General features: G+C 58.3%; 5 protein-coding genes across 5 annotated transcripts; 4 read left to right on the top strand and 1 right to left on the bottom strand.

Annotated features, from left to right (window-relative positions):
• Positions 1–1,394: 1,394 nt before the first annotated feature.
• On the bottom strand, positions 1,395–2,999 carry TAM41 (Mitochondrial translocator assembly and maintenance protein 41; the record flags this gene model as incomplete). Its single annotated transcript, XM_066781298.1, has 2 exons — positions 1,395–2,711; positions 2,976–2,999. The coding sequence occupies 2 exons, from the start codon at positions 2,997–2,999 to the stop codon at positions 1,395–1,397; spliced, it is 1,341 nt and encodes a 446-aa protein (XP_066628300.1).
• A 361-nt stretch (positions 3,000–3,360) lies between these two features.
• SLS55_009903 (uncharacterized protein) lies at positions 3,361–5,829 on the top strand (the record flags this gene model as incomplete). Its single annotated transcript, XM_066781297.1, has 4 exons — positions 3,361–3,510; positions 3,566–3,856; positions 3,908–4,017; positions 4,065–5,829. 4 exons carry the CDS (start codon positions 3,361–3,363, stop codon positions 5,827–5,829), a joined length of 2,316 nt encoding a protein of 771 aa, XP_066628299.1.
• A 344-nt stretch (positions 5,830–6,173) lies between these two features.
• On the top strand, positions 6,174–7,617 carry HIS5 (histidinol-phosphate transaminase; the record flags this gene model as incomplete). Its single annotated transcript, XM_066781296.1, has 3 exons — positions 6,174–6,268; positions 6,328–6,489; positions 6,549–7,617. The coding sequence occupies 3 exons, from the start codon at positions 6,174–6,176 to the stop codon at positions 7,615–7,617; spliced, it is 1,326 nt and encodes a 441-aa protein (XP_066628298.1).
• A 2,370-nt stretch (positions 7,618–9,987) lies between these two features.
• SLS55_009901 (uncharacterized protein) lies at positions 9,988–11,634 on the top strand (the record flags this gene model as incomplete). Its single annotated transcript, XM_066781295.1, has 2 exons — positions 9,988–10,157; positions 10,209–11,634. The coding sequence occupies 2 exons, from the start codon at positions 9,988–9,990 to the stop codon at positions 11,632–11,634; spliced, it is 1,596 nt and encodes a 531-aa protein (XP_066628297.1).
• Positions 11,635–12,516: 882 nt separating this feature from the next.
• On the top strand, positions 12,517–14,355 carry SLS55_009900 (uncharacterized protein; the record flags this gene model as incomplete). The annotated part of the gene is made up of 1 exon (XM_066781294.1): positions 12,517–14,355. The coding sequence occupies one exon, from the start codon at positions 12,517–12,519 to the stop codon at positions 14,353–14,355; it is 1,839 nt and encodes a 612-aa protein (XP_066628296.1).
• Between the last annotated feature and the right edge of the window lie 1,442 nt (positions 14,356–15,797).

Genomic DNA, 15,797 nt, shown 5'->3' with positions numbered 1-15,797 from the left:
TGTCGGAGAGGGTTTGCGATCGAGACAGCAAGGCCCGTGCAGGTGTTTCGCGGGGCGGACCGAACGCGCGACTAAGGTATGTTCCAGAGGCAGAAGGGGAGGCTCGGCGAGGTGGGCGTGGGCGAAGCGACATAGTTGGCAAGACGGCGGGAGGGCGACATTGGAGGACCTGGGGCGGATCCTGTCCAAGCAAGCGAGACGGAGCTCAGAGCTTCCCCGAACCTCACCGCAATCCTCTTCCCACCCAACCTCGCCAAACAGCGCCAATCCGCGCCGCAAGATGTCGCTTTGGCAGTGAGTGACGGCTCCTCTGCCGCATCGTCCCACGCTCATCTTCGTGCCAGGAAATACCGCTCGAGCGCGCCCAAGACGCGCCTGCTCTTCGGCCTGGGCTTGCTCGCATGGGGGACCGTTGGCCTCTACAGCACCCACGCGGCCGAGAAGGCCTTCGACATGGTCCCTACTGACGAAGACAAGAGGAAACTGGACCAGGCCATCCCGAAGATTAGCGTGGTCGACAAAGAGTAGACTGGCGGTGGAAGAAGAAAAATGTCAAGAAGCAGGAACCGGGGTTACCGGGGAGGCTGCTAGTATTTAATTGGCCCTCGCGCGGGCGAAAGATGCGTCAACGAATGCCAGCGGTATAGGAACTCTTCCAGGCAACTGCGGCACAGCGCAGAGGCTGGCACCACGTGAAGGCGGCGCAACTTCGCTGGCGCTCCACCAAGAGGTCGAAGGGCATGGCGTGTTGTGCGTGAACTGTATCTACGGATAAAGGGCAAGGAGAGCTGGAGGGTCCAACAGCGCCGACACACATTGATCACCGCGGTTTCCCGAAGACATCACCGGCACCATCGGAACTTTCGGGGCGTAAACCCTTAAGGTCTGATCCGCTGTGTGTGCTTATTAGGAAGATGAGCACTTGCTCGCTGCTTTGTTCTGAGACGGTTCGTGATGTCTAGCCGATGCCTCATTCCAGGGAGGCAACCACTACTCGCTTTTCCAGGAGTATAGCCTCCAATGTCATAAATCCAATGCTTTCCTGCGCCATTGAAAGTACAAGTCCTGCCGTTACAGGTGACGTCTATGCACCCATACCTAGGTCAACGCTTTCAAAACCCGGTAGCATGCGCACGCCGTCTCTACATCTCTACCTTTTTCCGTACATGATTTGATCGGTCACAAATCTAATGGATGGCGCAGTAACCCAACCACCAGTTACCAAAAAGAAAAGGTTCCAGGCATCTGGTCCCAGGTGAAGAGCAGGCGCCATGCACCACAACAGATCAAATCCATAGTCTTACTCATAACCACACGCCATGCCCAGTACCCTGTATGTCCTTCTAACAGGAGGTTGAGCTCCATCACGCATTCAGTTTCATTCCCCATCATGGCTACTTGCTGTCACCTTCCTTGCTACTTTGCTTGCCTTTTGACCACTTCTCACTCATGTATCTCCACGATTTTGCTGGGCCGGCGGTAATCAAGCCCTTGAGGCTCTGAACTGTGCTCGGCCACTTAACAGTATCCCTGACAGCCTGAGAAGCCTTGTCCTTCAGATCTTTTTCCGCGGCGATGCGGCGATCGAAATCACCTCCTTGGCGACGCATGTAGCTGGTCGCATCTTCATCCGCACGTTGCTGAAGCATCTTCTTGAACTCTGCACCCGAGATACCGTACTGACGCTGGTACGCAAAGTAGATCTTCTCGCGGAAAGCTTTTGGCAGACGACGCACCATGTTTCCACGTTTGATTGGATCCATGTCCTGCTCCATAGTGATGTCGACGCCCGGCGGAACGTCAAGCTCCCACCCCGGCGTCTTGACATGAGAGTCGGTGTAGGTGGCATTTGGCAGCGTATCAAGAAGAGGGTTATAAAGACGTCGGAAGTGTCGTAGCTGGTGTCTGACGATGTTGGAAACTTTGTGTGGGTCTTCGGAGCTGAATGACATGCGCGGATCTCCCATGTAGCTGAGTCCGGCGACGGCGTTGAACAGCTGAGTCTCGGTGAACTTTTCAGGAAGCATAAGGAGTGCGGCGCGCACCGCTGATATCAAATTCACTTGGTTGGCAAGTCGGATGCGCGCGTCGTCGCGAAGGATCTTGACTGGCTTCTGTAGTCTGCCAGCGAGATAAAGCGTGTTCCATTCGCTGAGGTCGCGCTGCAGAGTGTCAAGATTGACTACGCCGTATTTGATGAGCGTGCCGTTCACGGTAATGTATGGCGCGAAGTACACGCCAGCCCCAAACCTGTCTTGGACTTGAGACACCGCCCAAGACCCAGCCGAACCGAGAAAGGAGTAATGGTCCCTGTGCTGAGCCAGATTCAGAGAGTGCCAGTGCTGGGAATAGGTGACGCCGAAAATGAAGTCGATAACCTTCTCGCCGCCGCTCTGCCATTTCTTGATTGCTTCGGGAGGATTCGGGTGGGGGGAGAGCGAGGTGGAGCTGGTCGCGCTGCTCTGCGGAAACACCCCCGAGCCGTAGGCAAACGCGTAGCGGATGGGCGCCCGAAACTGCCATATTATTTGCCTTAGTGCCTCCGAGAAGTCGCGATTCATGTCAACCATGTGCTGGTTCAAGCCGAAGTCGCGCCCCGTTGGGAGATCGGCAAAGGTCTTGATGTTGAAATTCGGTTCATCCTCCCAGCCGTCGGGCAACGAAGACTTCACGGAGGAGGAGGTCGGCGACGGGGATCGCGAGTGGTCTGACTGGGATGCCGAGGGTGGGTTTGATGGATTGGAGGCTGTGGAGGCTTTCGACGAGTTCGACGGCGAGCTGCCTTCTGCGAACGCCGGTTGCGATTGATGGAAGGCGCGGGTGCGAGCATAGCGGGGACGTGAGCGCAGTAGAGACCGTTGGGAAAGCGAGGCGCGGCTTGCAATGGCAGGCTGCAAGCCTCTGGACTGCACTGTGAATTAGATGTCGGGATGGCCTGGCTGCGGGCGAGGGAGCTTGGACGGGGCGGGGCTTACGGAAAGTTGCGCGAGAAGCGCCATGATTCTGGGGACGTTGAAGCGGGCAGGGCGGGAGCAGGGTGATTAACGGCGTAGGAACAGAAAGGCCATGGCACACGCAGGTCTCGAGGAACTGAACCGAGGCGGCGGCATTGGAGGGACCTACGGAGCTGATGCGGGCCTACGGGCGGCGTCCCGGATGAAATCATCGGGCTTAATCAGCAGCGCCGCCCGCGGCTGTCCGCCCGCAACGAGCTTGGCGCGGCCCGCCTCCCGCTCCGCCTTCTGTTTATGCGACCGGCCAGCGTGATAACAACAACACTGCCGCAACCACCACCACGCGCCTACCTCGCATTGCTACCCCACACGACGCGCCTGGACGCGTCGCATATCGATCGCAGCCATGTCACCCCCGGACAACGCCAACAGCTTCGTCGGCCGCCTCGCATCCTTCGAATCCCCTCGGCAGCTCACCAAGAGGCGCGCCTCCAGCACCAAGAAGAGAACCGCAACTACTGTGTCCTGGCCCCACGAGACCCCGAGTCCCGAGGACGTACGTGTGGAGAATCCCGGCGCCCCTTGAGACTTCTTTGCTGATGGCTGTGCAGCTCGCGCGTGCTGGCTTCTACTATTCACCTTTGGCGAGCCATCCCGACAATGTGGTCTGCTTCATGTGCAATCACAATCTGGATGGTTGGGATCCGGAAGATGTTCCGGCGCTGGAGCATCTGAGCCTCGCGCCCGAATGCGCCTGGGCCATCAATGCATGTCTGCCTCTCCGCGAACCGGAAGAGAACGAGGACCCAATGAGCGAGCGAATGGTTGCTGCTCGCACCGCAACGTTCGCCGAATCGTGGCCACACGAGAGCAGGAAAGGCTGGAAGTGCAAGACAAAGAAGGTAATTGGGGTTCTCCTCCAAGGCGAACTCTATGCTAATAACTGCATGTAGATGGTTGAGGCCGGATGGTGCTATGATCCCAGCCCAGAAAATGAAGATGGAGTAGCCTGCTTTTATTGCATGCTCTCGCTCGATGGTTGGGAGCCCAAAGATGACCCAAAGTACGTCAGGGCAACGCGTTCACGAAGGCATTGCTAATCGATCTCAGGGAGGAGCACTACAAGAGATCGCCCGACTGCCCCTTCTTCATGCTCAATGACGTGTATGCGGACGCCAGGAGAGCCACGAAAGGAAAGAAAGGCCGGGCGGCCACTGCTTCCAAGACTTCTCGACTCTCCATCCAATCGACCAGAGATTTTGACACCTTCTCCGAGGCTCCATCTCTCATGTCCCTGGGCGACGACGCTCCTCATGAAGATGACACTGTGCTGACCACGGCCAGCAACGCGACAACCACTTCAATGGCTCGCGGCAAGAAGGGAACCGGCAAAGCCAAGGCTACCACAAAGAACACTCGCAAAACAAACAGAGCTAAGAAGGCAGCGGATGAGCCTTCAGTTGTGGAGATTGAACCTCCATTGGACCTTACAAATCCCGATCCGTCACTTGGAGATCTCAATGCAACCGACGGAGATAGTGCAATGACCACGGCAACCACAGCATCAAAAGCTGGTAAGGGTCGGAAGACGGCACCCAAGGCCAAGTCCGCCAAAGGAGCCAAGAAAACTTCCAGGACAACAAAGAAGACTGTGGTCACAGATTCGACTCTAATTGAGGACCCCACGGCTGAGGTCGCAGAGACTGAGATGGAGGTTGAGCCTGTCAGCCCTCCTAGTCGGGCTACTCGAAGGACGTCAAAGCCTGAAGTACCATCCTTGATCGATCAGGCTTCGCAATTCAACTCCCATGCACACATCGAGCCTCTAAAGCAGAGAGCAACACGGGCCAGAGGGGGGCGAAAAGCGAGAGCTATCGAAGAGTCAAGACTGAGCAATGATGCAAGTCAGCTTCTGTCTGAACTAGACGATGCTATCACCAGGGTGGCGCCAGAGGAGCCAGCCAAGCCTAAGAGAAGCAGGAAAAGGACAAGCGATGGCGCTATGAAAACTGACGACTCTGTTGTGGCGTTGGAGGAGTCTCCTAAGCCCGCCAAGGCTAAGAGGGGGAGGAAGGCGAAACAGGTGAAGGAGCCTGCGGCAAGATCTGAGTATGAAGCTGAGAGCACCGAGGACATCCCACCACCCAAGCCTGCTGCAAAGCCTAAGAGAGGTCGCAAAGCGAAGCAGGTTGTCGAGGAGAGCACTATGGAGACTACCGTGGAGGAACCTCCGCACGAGCCCACTCCGCCGCGCGAACCTACTCCGGCGTATGAGTCTCCAGAGCCAGCAGCTGTGTCGTCGCCCGAAGCACGCCTTGAAGCGGCGGAAGAGGCTACGCCTCCCCCGAACGAAATCAACCCCTCACCCTCGCCTCAATCTTCAGATGCGGAGAACAGGCCACCGTCATCACGAGTGGTATCTTCACATGCCCCGCCCTCAGCCCGGGCTCCCCTTTCCGCCCATGGCATACGTGTCCCTCTCGCAGATGCCAGCACGCCGCAGGCGTCTCCGTCCAAACGTAGCGGTAACGTCATTGGTGGCCTTAGCTCTACGCAGCCTTGGGAAACGGTGGATCTCGAGAACGTCTTCCTGCAGTCGCCTGGCACGAGGCGCATGCTCTCTGATAACGGCGAGGAATTCGGCAAGGAGAACGGAGGCAACTGGGAGGACTTGTCATTAGACGAGGCGGTGCGCAAGGTGCGCCGCGAGATGACGGGCCCGGAGAAGAAAATGACGGTCGAGCAGTGGGTGCAGCATCAGGCTGAAAAGGGCGAGCAACAGCTCCGAGAGCAGTGTGAGCGCATGGTGAGCGTATTTGAGACGCAGGGGACCAAGGCGATGAGGGCTCTGGAGGGGATCCGGTGCTCCAACTAGGCAATGCTGGATCGACGATGTGTACCGGGTTTCGGCGCATTCGGGATGTTTGGGCAGGGTTGACCGGTGAGCGGACGGTTGGATCACTGGCGGCGGGCGTAATTTCCGGGGGATTCGCATCGACTACGACAGCTAGTTTGGCTGTAGCGCAGAAGGATACTCCAAGTTCTCCATGTTCTCGCGGTCCCTCGTGATGTTCGCTGGGTGGGGCGATGACGAAGCGTGAATGCAATGTGGAGCAATTGAGTCATAGCGACATCGGTGCGGCCAAGAAACGCATGATGATTTCAAAAGCCATCCGGATCCCCCGCCAAAAGTTGCGGCTGCACCCCCAAACCACCACCATGACGACAAACGGCACCCGTGTGAACGCCTTCAACCTCGAGACCTGTGCCAGGCCCAACATCCTGGCCCTGGAGCCGTACCGCTGCGCCCGCGAGTAAGTTGCAGAGCAATTGGAGCTCGTTCGTCGGCACGACACGATAGCTGATGAGGCAGTGACTACAAAGATGACGGCACCAACATCCTGCTCGACGCGAACGAGAATGCCTACGGTCCCGGCCTAGCTCTCGAGGGCAATGGCAAGCTCAGAAACGGCGTCTATGGCATGGAGGACAACATCGAGGTCGACTTCCTCGGCCTGAACAGATACCCCGACCCGTGAGTCAAGTCGGACCACCGCGCTGCGCAAGGCTAACGAGTGTCGTTCGTCTGGACAGGCATCAGTTTCCCCTCAAGCAGCGCCTCTGCGACCTGCGCAACACGAACGCCCACACGCAAACCCAATTGCGCCCTGACAACATGTTTGTTGGTGTTGGGTCAGATGAAGCCATCGACGCTTTGCTGCGCGCTTTCTGCGTGCCCGGGAAGGACAAGATCCTGACTTGTCCTCCAACTTATGGCATGTACAGCGTGTCTGCCCAGACCAACGACGTGGGCATTGTGAAGGTGCCCCTCATCGCCTCGCAAGGCTTCGCTCTCGACGCCCCGGCCATAAACGAGGTTCTCGGCGGGCCTGAGGGCGCCAACATTAAGCTGGTCTACATCTGCTCGCCCGGTAATCCGACGGGCGCGCTGGTTTCTAAGTCTGCCGTGGAGCAGGTCCTGACGCACCCCACCTGGAACGGCATTGTCGTCGTCGACGAGGCCTACGTTGATTTCGCCGCCGAGGACGCCAGCCTGGCTCAATGGACGACCGAGTGGCCGAATCTCGTCGTGATGCAGACGCTCTCTAAGGCTTTCGGTCTGGCAGGCATTCGCCTTGGCACTGCCTTTACGTCGCCCCCCATTGCTCGCATCCTCAATAGCCTGAAGGCTCCGTACAACATCTCGAACCCCACGTCCCAGGTCGCGATCCAGGCGCTGAAGCCCCGTCACTTGGCCGTGATGCACAAGCACAGAGACGCCCTACTTCACCAACGCGACCGACTGCTGCAAGAGATGCCCAAGGTGCCGGGCGTCGGGCGCTTCTTGGGCGGCCAGGATGCCAACTTCCTCCTGGTGGAATTCCTGAGTGCCCCGAAGGAGGAGGGCGGCAAGCCGGACAACGAGATTGCTCTGAAGGTTTACGAGGCGCTGGCCGAGGAAAAGGGTGTCGTCGTGCGATTCAGAGGCAAGGAGCTGGGCTGCACCGGCTGCTTGCGAGTCACCGTCGGCACTGAGAACGAGTGCTCCCGTTTCCTTGACAGCTTGCAGCAGGTCCTCAGTGGCATTTACGCTGGTAAGAAGACGGTACACGATACGAGCGAAGCGGAGAGGGAGCAGGCAGCGAGCAACGTGATAGCGTAATCCCGCTTGGTGCACTCCCATTTGGTAAAAACAAAAATATCCTCAAAGCGATGAGTACGTTTTAACGATGGCTCGGCGTCTCAGGCTTCTTGATTGATATGGATAGAGGATTTCATTTGACAGTACGATTCTTGAGCGACCCTTCAGGTCACCTGTAAAACTTAGTAACAGAGGCCTAGGTCTCACCAAATAGAGATGCTGAATATAATTGATGAACCGTATCAAATCACTTGAGGATAGCTCTTGTTACGACAGGCTGAAATAGGTGGTGTCATGCGTATGTTCTGATTAGACTTGTTTGCGAATAAATGGGACGGCCGTCACACCTCGTCAACCAATAGCAGCGAGTTGAGATTGATCGGCGAGGAGCAGCGCAAAGACACCTAGTCTCCGGCCAAGGTCGCATTGCAAATGTACGATACGAAGTCAACATCCGTTTCCGGGGATTGAACACAGTCGTGATCACCGGGATCGCTGGCCGGATTTGCCGACGGATGGTCACCGCTTCATTCCTCATCGCGCTCGTCACGCGTTCCTGCATCATGGTGATGCCGATCGACGACATTCGGAATGCGATGTTAGGGCGACAAAAATAGAAGCAATAGCTCATTCGGATTATTACTCGGCTGAGGTTTGCGACATGCAACCGTCACAAGGTCAGGAGTCAGACAACGCCGTGCTCATCGTTTCTCATTTCTGATTGTTCATGGGCTCCGAGGCACTGGCTTCCCTGCCATTCGGACTCTGAGGCTGATGGACGATAAACGGGGGATTGATAAACGTACAGCTAGCCTGACCCAAGCAGGTGCTCTCGAAGCGAAAGCCAACTGGAAACGAAGGCGAAATCCAAAGCTCGAAACGAGACGCTAAGAAGCCATAGCACTTGCCGGTGGTGTTATCTATGTTGGGTGGGATCAGGGTGCAGTGCACAACCGAACCGCTGATAGGGAGCAAGTCATCAAATGCTCGTTCATTGATGCGGAGGGGGCGACGAGGGGTAGATGATTATCAGGCGCGGGGCTCGGAAGTGAGCACGAGGGGAAAGCGAGGCTGGAGGGCCAAGAGCTGGCGGGGCCTGGGCAGATGACAGGAATAGGCAACGTTGAGGGCCGGTTTACGTGCGTCGCTGGCAAGCGGCCGATTCGTTCAACCGTGCCGCGCTGTATCATGGCGGCGGAGCTGGGTTCCGCAGACGTATTGGCGTGCTCCCAAACAGCAACGAGGCGTTGGCGGCTACCTTTATCGCCTGACACGACACGGTCGCGGCCCACGCCGGTCTTGCTATCTCCGCGCGACGCCGCAGCAGCCGGAGGTGCTGATAAAGATGCGCTGAAGGGTGTCTTCAGCGGCTCGGACATGGCAGTTGATGCGCGGCCAGGATGGGTTGGTGCCGGTTGAGGAGTGCGGCCCAGCGGCGGGCTAGCTACGGATAGTGCGCCAACCGGCGGAAACGGGGTCCACTGCGATCGCGTCCGTTCGAGTTCCAATGCTGCCTCTGCTCCTCTTTCATCACCGCAACACGGCGGTGCAAGCCCCCACCCGCGCAGATCGGGCGCCGCACCAAGGAAGCACACCCGCTGGCGTCCGCTCGAGCGCTGACAGCCATGGCGGGAAACGCCGCCCTCTGCCCAGCGCCAGCCGAGCGCCGTGCGCAGTGACGGACGGCTGTCTGCCGCGCGCAGCCTGTTGTTCGCGGCAGAGGAATGGACGCCGGCGGGAGAGGGTCGCCACCAACATTGGCAGTATCCAAGCGAGCTGGCCGTTAATTCGGCGCAGCGCCTTATCTGCCCCAAGCCACGGACGGAGCCCTGAGGCCCCCCAGCCCTCGCGAGTACACATCCCAGCTCGCCCAAGATCGGACGGGCGCGCCTCTTCAGGCCAGGCCTCACATCCGTTCTGATAGCCGCTTTGTCTATCTACTGCCGTCCCGCACAGCGCCGCCCTCACCTCTTGCTCCTCGTTGTTGTGCTCGCGACCTGCCCTCGGCCCTGCGTCAGGCTCCTCTTCTGCCCCGCCATTCGCCAGCCAGCCCAGGCCCATGCCTGTGCGCCGCCGCCCTCTACACCAGCCCGTTCCCCGGAGACGAGCTTCGCCGCGCACGCGACACGACACCACCCGTCGACATAGACCGCGCTCCGCACCGGTCCGCCCCTCTTCGGAGGAGGTGATGAGCTCTGCGCAGCCATGTCCGACCTCCTCCGCGCCCGTTCGTTTTACGACAACCCGCCCCCCGCGCCGCGCACGCGGCTGGAAAACCATCCGACCTTGCTCTTCAGCTGGTGGTGCACGTGTCTCTCCTTCGTCATCATCCTCTTTCGCCTGTGCGGCCGCTTCGTCCGCACCGAGCGCTTCTTCCGCGAGGACAAGGTCATGGCCCTGAGCATCCTCCCGCTGTTTGTGCGCATGGGTCTCGTGCATGTCATCCTGATCTACGGCACCAACAACGTGGACACATCCAACCTCACCGATCCCCGCCATATCTGGATGCGTGAGGTTGGCTCAAAACTCGTGCTATGCTCGCGCATCTGCTATGCTGCATTGTAAGCCACACCCCTGCCGTTGATTGGCGTTGCAGCTTCTCACATGCCTAGCATCTGGACCGCAAAACTCGGCGTCTGCGAGTTCCTCGCGAGGATGGTCGAGACTTTCTGGAGGCGCGAATATGAGCTCACCCTGCGGTGGATCCGCTACTTCCTCGTGGCTACCTTCGTCGCCATTGTCATCGCAACCCTTGGCGAGTGTCAGCCGTTCAGTCATTACTGGCAGGTCATCCCGGATCCAGGCCCTCAATGTAGGACCGGCTACGCTCAGCTCATCACTATGGGAGTATGCGACATTACCACCGACATCCTACTGGTTTGCTTTCCCATCCCCATGGTCCTGAAGTCGGCAATACCCTTCAAGCGAAAATGCCGGCTTGTCCTTCTGTTCTCCATGTCCATTATCCTTATTTGCATCACCGGGGTGCGCATCCCGGAGGTCATCAAGCACCAAGGACGGCAGCAGTACCGCACTGTGTTTGCCTCGTGCGAAATCCTGGGGGCCGCATCCGTCTCCAACGCGATCGTCCTGGGCTCCTTTCTGCGGGATCGTGGCGTGAAGAAGGCGAAGAAGTACAAGTTGGGTTCGGTGTCAGACAGCATCGACCGAGCTTCTCAGCGGAGACCGACCCTTACCTCCCAACACATGGGTGGCAGTGTCGAGGATCTTATCCGTGAAATGGGCTGGCGCATGCCAAAGGATCTGGAGGCGCAGGACCGCGAACCGCGCCCTGCGCCTGTCGCACTCCCTGCCTCACCTTTACCTCATGTCAGAAAACCTTCGTTTGTTGGGAACGGGAAGGGTTGGCAGTTCCCAAAGCATGACAGCATCAGGGACAGCGAGGAATCAGACGCACAATTCGATGTTCTGGACGACCCTGCGCCGAGCCCCAAGGAAACACATGCCGCTTCGAGGCAAAGACTCTCGTTCTTTGACGTTGGCGGACTCTTGGACCCCAGCAATTCATCAACGCCAAGCTCGCTGGTACCTTCGCCCACAAGTACAACGGTTGCGCAAGATTTTGCCACGACGCCTAGACGCGGCTCTCGGGCACTCCTTCAGGATCTGGGTGGTCTCAGGGTCCCGGGCCGACGTTCGTCGCAGCATCCTTCAGTGGCCGAGGGAGAATGCTATGAACTTAGCCCGCGCAATGCCGAGATCCGTTCCAGTGGATCGACCTTACATCTTCCGCGTGGCACGGCTGGGCCACAACTTACTCGATACGAAAACCGTCGGTCACTCCAGGATGTCGGTGGACTTTTGGGCCACAATGGCAGTGAGACGTCCGGGCAGATACAGCCAGACTCGGACGACGCATCAGGGATTTCGCCAACATCATCGCCAGCACCAATCATCCGCGACCCGTCTCCCACGAGCCCAGCACTACGAACAGACACCCAAGGGCCTTTGCCTTCTCGTTCGCAGGACATGGGCAGCCCTTTGACTGAAGAGAAGGAAGACGATCCGTTACGTTGATCTACTTATGATATACCCCTTGTTTTCCTTGGTGTTTATGATTTCTTTCTTGCACGATATCCCTGACTAAGGTCAAATTTTGTTTGTACAATACTTCTTGAGCACGGCTTCTAACGACGTTCATGTGGCAATGAGAGGAGAATACGGGGCTGCGAAAGGTCCGCCACGGAGAGGAGTTCGGAACGTGGTTTTGCTGATTGCTGGTCTGATTGTAGGGGTGTACTGTCAAGCGTCGGAGGAGCCCGATGACAGTGCGACGTTTAGCGCCCGCGGGCCTAGAAACAGCTGAGCATGCAATTGTTGCAAATCGTCTTGTGCTGCAGGCATTAGTTCCGAGCGCGTGGCTCAGGCACGTTCCAGGGGGCACGTGGGAGTTGGTGGGAAGCATTTTAGACGAGAAAGGTCGCGAGTGTGACTTGTCTGACCATGGCAGCTCGTAAGGCGATAGTACACCTGCAGCATGGCGTGCGGGCGGCTCCGAACGAGCTTAGTACACCAATACGTATCGAGTAGCTTCCTCTTTGGGTTTGATGTTCTTGTTCCTGCCCCGGATCCCCGCGCTTTCAGGCGTGGTCTCGTCCGCCCCCACCTCGGCTTCAGCTGCCTAGTGTCGGCTGTTGATTGTCGTCGAACTCGGGTCCCAGCGCCAGGCTAACGGCGGCGCAGGAGCCACCGGCTGGCCATAGCTTCATGCATGGCATGGCCCCATCCCTCTCGCTTCGGCATCCTGTCACCACCTCCGCCGAATCCTGTGGAACCTAAACCAAACCCCGGCTTCGAACATCCCCAGCTTCCTCTCCCCGGGCTCCAACACCCTTCCAGAAACTCAGGTGGTGCGGGACCTCGAGACGAGGCCGCCATCGCCCCGGCGCATGCGAGCCAATGGCAGCGGACAAGGCACCACAACGCAGACCACTGAGGCTACCGTCACCGACCGCAGCGGTTGGGGAAGAGGGGGAGGCTTCTCTGAACAAAGACTTTGACGACGATTCCGCCAAGTCCGCCGGCGTGGCTGCTGCCCTTTCCGCCATGCACGCCGTGGCTGCGGCTGCCCCGTCTACTACTGCCCCCGCCTCCCCTGCGTTGGCCAAAGATGCCAGGGCCATGGCACACACTGTCGAGCTCGGCGTTGCCCCGGAACCTTCTCTTCCGTCCGTTCACGTCCTTCCCGCACCCCTCACCCGTTCCGGCGTCGCAACGCTCCTCCGCGACCATCTGAGCGCACCGCTCGCCATGTCTGATGCCGTACGAGAGTGCGACCCGCCTGTGCTAGAAGAGCTTGCGCGGGACCCTAGGGAGGTCATGCGGGTGGCGCACGAGAAGATTCATGTGTTCCCCTTCAAGGACGTGCGGAAATGTTGGCTGCGAGCGTGGGTGGAGGGGAGCTTGGCGAGGGCAAGAGAGGTTTTGGAAGGCGATGGAGAGGAAGCGGATGACTGGGTAACGGAGGTGGTCAGGCTAGTGGACATGGCGTTGATTCTTGCGGGAGGCGTGGGTAGGGAATCGACCTGTGAGTGGATTTTTGCTGTGCTGGAGAAGATGTTGGAGCAAGACGAAGACCAGCGCGAGCGTCCAGCAAAGAGGCGAAGGACGTCAGGAGGAAGACATGCCAATGATTCCGGGAAGGATGCAGATAGTTTCCCGAGCTCCACTATCCGCGCCCCCCGTCTCCGACATCCCATCCCCAGGCACGAGAATCTCAGTTTTGAAGCTTTCCAAGCCCATCTAAACACTGCAGCTGGCGTTCAAAATCCCACAGATGATGATCTACCTGGAGATCTGCCTCAGCCTCTGATCATCACAGGCGCTCTGAGTCACTGGCCTGCCATATCAGACCCGTCCAGAAGATGGAGCGACCCGCACTATCTCATGCGCAAGACACTTGGAGGACGACGCCTTGTGCCAATCGAGATTGGCAGAAGTTATACCGACGATGATTGGGGCCAGAAAATCGTCACATTCAGAGACTTCATGCGGAAGTACATGTTCCACGACCAGGATGACGACGACGACGACGAGGAAGAAGCCGACAATGATGACGACCACGATCAAACCGGCTACCTCGCCCAGCACGACCTCTTCGCCCAGATCCCCTCGATGCGCGCCGACATCGCCGTGCCAGACTATTGCTACGCCACGCCCGTCCCCGCGCCCTCGCCCGCCACCAAGAACGCCACCCCGCCCCTGCCGCCGGGCCACCCGTCCTTCCCGCTCCTCAACGCCTGGTTCGGCCCCGCGGACACCGTGTCCCCGCTGCACACCGACCCCTACCACAACGTCCTCGCGCAGGCCGTCGGCCGCAAGTACGTCCGCCTCTACCCGCCCGGCCAGCGCGCGCGCCTCTACCCGCGCGGCGTCGGCGCCGACGGCGTCGACATGGGCAACACGAGCGAGGTCGACGTCGGCGAGGCCATGGCCGTGCTCGAGGGCTGGGACGGCGGCTGGCGGCAGCATCATCCTTCCTCTTCTTCCCCGCCCCCGGCGGAAGACGACGAGGGGGAGGGAAAGGGGGCGTCGTCGGAAGCGGAGGCGTGGGCGAGGGCGGAGGACCTGAGCATGCGCCGCTTCGACTTCGCGGAGAGGTGGCCGGAATTCGCCAAGGCGGAGGGCTGCTGCGAGGCCGTCTTGGGGCCGGGCGAGGCGCTGTACGTGCCCAAGGGCTGGTGGCATTACGTGAGGAGCCTGGCGCCGAGCTTCTCGGTGAGTTTTTGGTGGGACTGATTGAGGGGTGGTGGGCGGGCGGAGTGGAACATTGGCTACAATCCCCGTAGGGACGATATGAAACCCACGAGCATCTGCTGCCTTTGATAAGCAGATACGCTTCTGAAACGTACGCAGAAAATCATTCACGATAGCCGGTTGCAACACCACGACTTACGAGCTTGACCGGGTACCTGCTGAGCGAGCTGGAGAGTAGGGAACAAGAGAAGTCTGCCTTCATAAGTCATCGCTTTCGGTACAGACGCAGACACTTGGAAAAAGGGAAGTAAAGCGCCGAATAAGGACTGTATTAGAACGGTACATGAACTACCCGTAGAGATCCCCGAGCTTCCGGGAGGGAAGCGCTGCTCATCTTTCAGAAGCGAGATCGGATGTCAAAAACTGAAGACAACAATGATCAAGGATCGAACGACCATGGGTATATCCGTGATTCCAAATGACGCCCAATTCCCGACCCTTTTTACGTCCGCGTACATATTTCGCCAGAAAAAGTTCACAATGTCCTACAAGATGTTTGCAAGCGTGAGGCCTTCCATGTCGTCTTGCAAGCTCTTGATACACGGGTAGGAGCATCCAAACCGCCTCTATTTTCCGCCCATCCCTCCGATCTCGTTGATCAACCTCTCTTTCAGACGACCTCTTCGCTCCGTCAGTTCCAAGGTAAAAATAACGAGAGCGTAAAATCACCAAGGTGGACTTCCATATCGATCATGGGTGCAAAATCGCGGGTCCTAGGAGTAATGGCGCTGCAGAAGACGAGCCAGACGCCAATGATGGACCGGTTCCGCTGCCGCATGTTGGTGGCAATAGGACCGACGCTTTTGACTCTAGATTGTAGCTTTCGGAGGTAGGTGGTGTTGGTGAGATAATCAAGAATCTAAAGAATGCGCCAAAAAAGCTGGTGCTACCAGCCTTGGATGCCTGTTGCCTCTTCTCCGAGATCAAGTTCCACTAGGATTTCGCTATAGCCGTTGCCGGTATTCAAGTGATGCAGCCGGGATAAATGCAGCGTGCTAGGCCGAGACCACTACACCTGCAAAGGTTCCAGTGCACTACCAGCCTATGAGACTGGCGGCCGAAGTGGCCAGAGTTCGTAAGCTGCGGATGACTGGCATGCGTGTGGGCGGTAGGGGTAGTGATGGCAGTGCGCTTTGTTTGAAGCCTCGAATTCTGCCTCGTGCTGCTTGAACCGCCGTATTTTCTAGTAGCACCAACACCGGAGGCCGCCAGGTTGTAGGGCGGTCTCGACCGCATTCTTTGCACCATCCCCTGCATTCTTACATGGTTGGGGCTGAAAGCTGATTAGCCCTGCGCCGGGAAGGCAGACGTGGTACTACCGCGTATCCAAATTTAGGACCAAGGTAACCCGGACTCTTGGCTCGGCAGCCGTGCAACGAAGCCTCGTCACGAATCGAGGGCCTTGCAGCCAAAGATGCAGAGCC

The sequence above is a fragment of the Diplodia seriata genome, assembly GCF_021436955.1.
Source record: "Diplodia seriata strain FDS-637 chromosome Unknown scaffold_11, whole genome shotgun sequence".
Lineage (NCBI taxonomy): Eukaryota > Fungi > Ascomycota > Dothideomycetes > Botryosphaeriales > Botryosphaeriaceae > Diplodia > Diplodia seriata.
The sequence above is the reverse complement of the archived record's forward strand: the minus strand, read 5'-3'. Positions and strand labels throughout refer to the sequence as shown.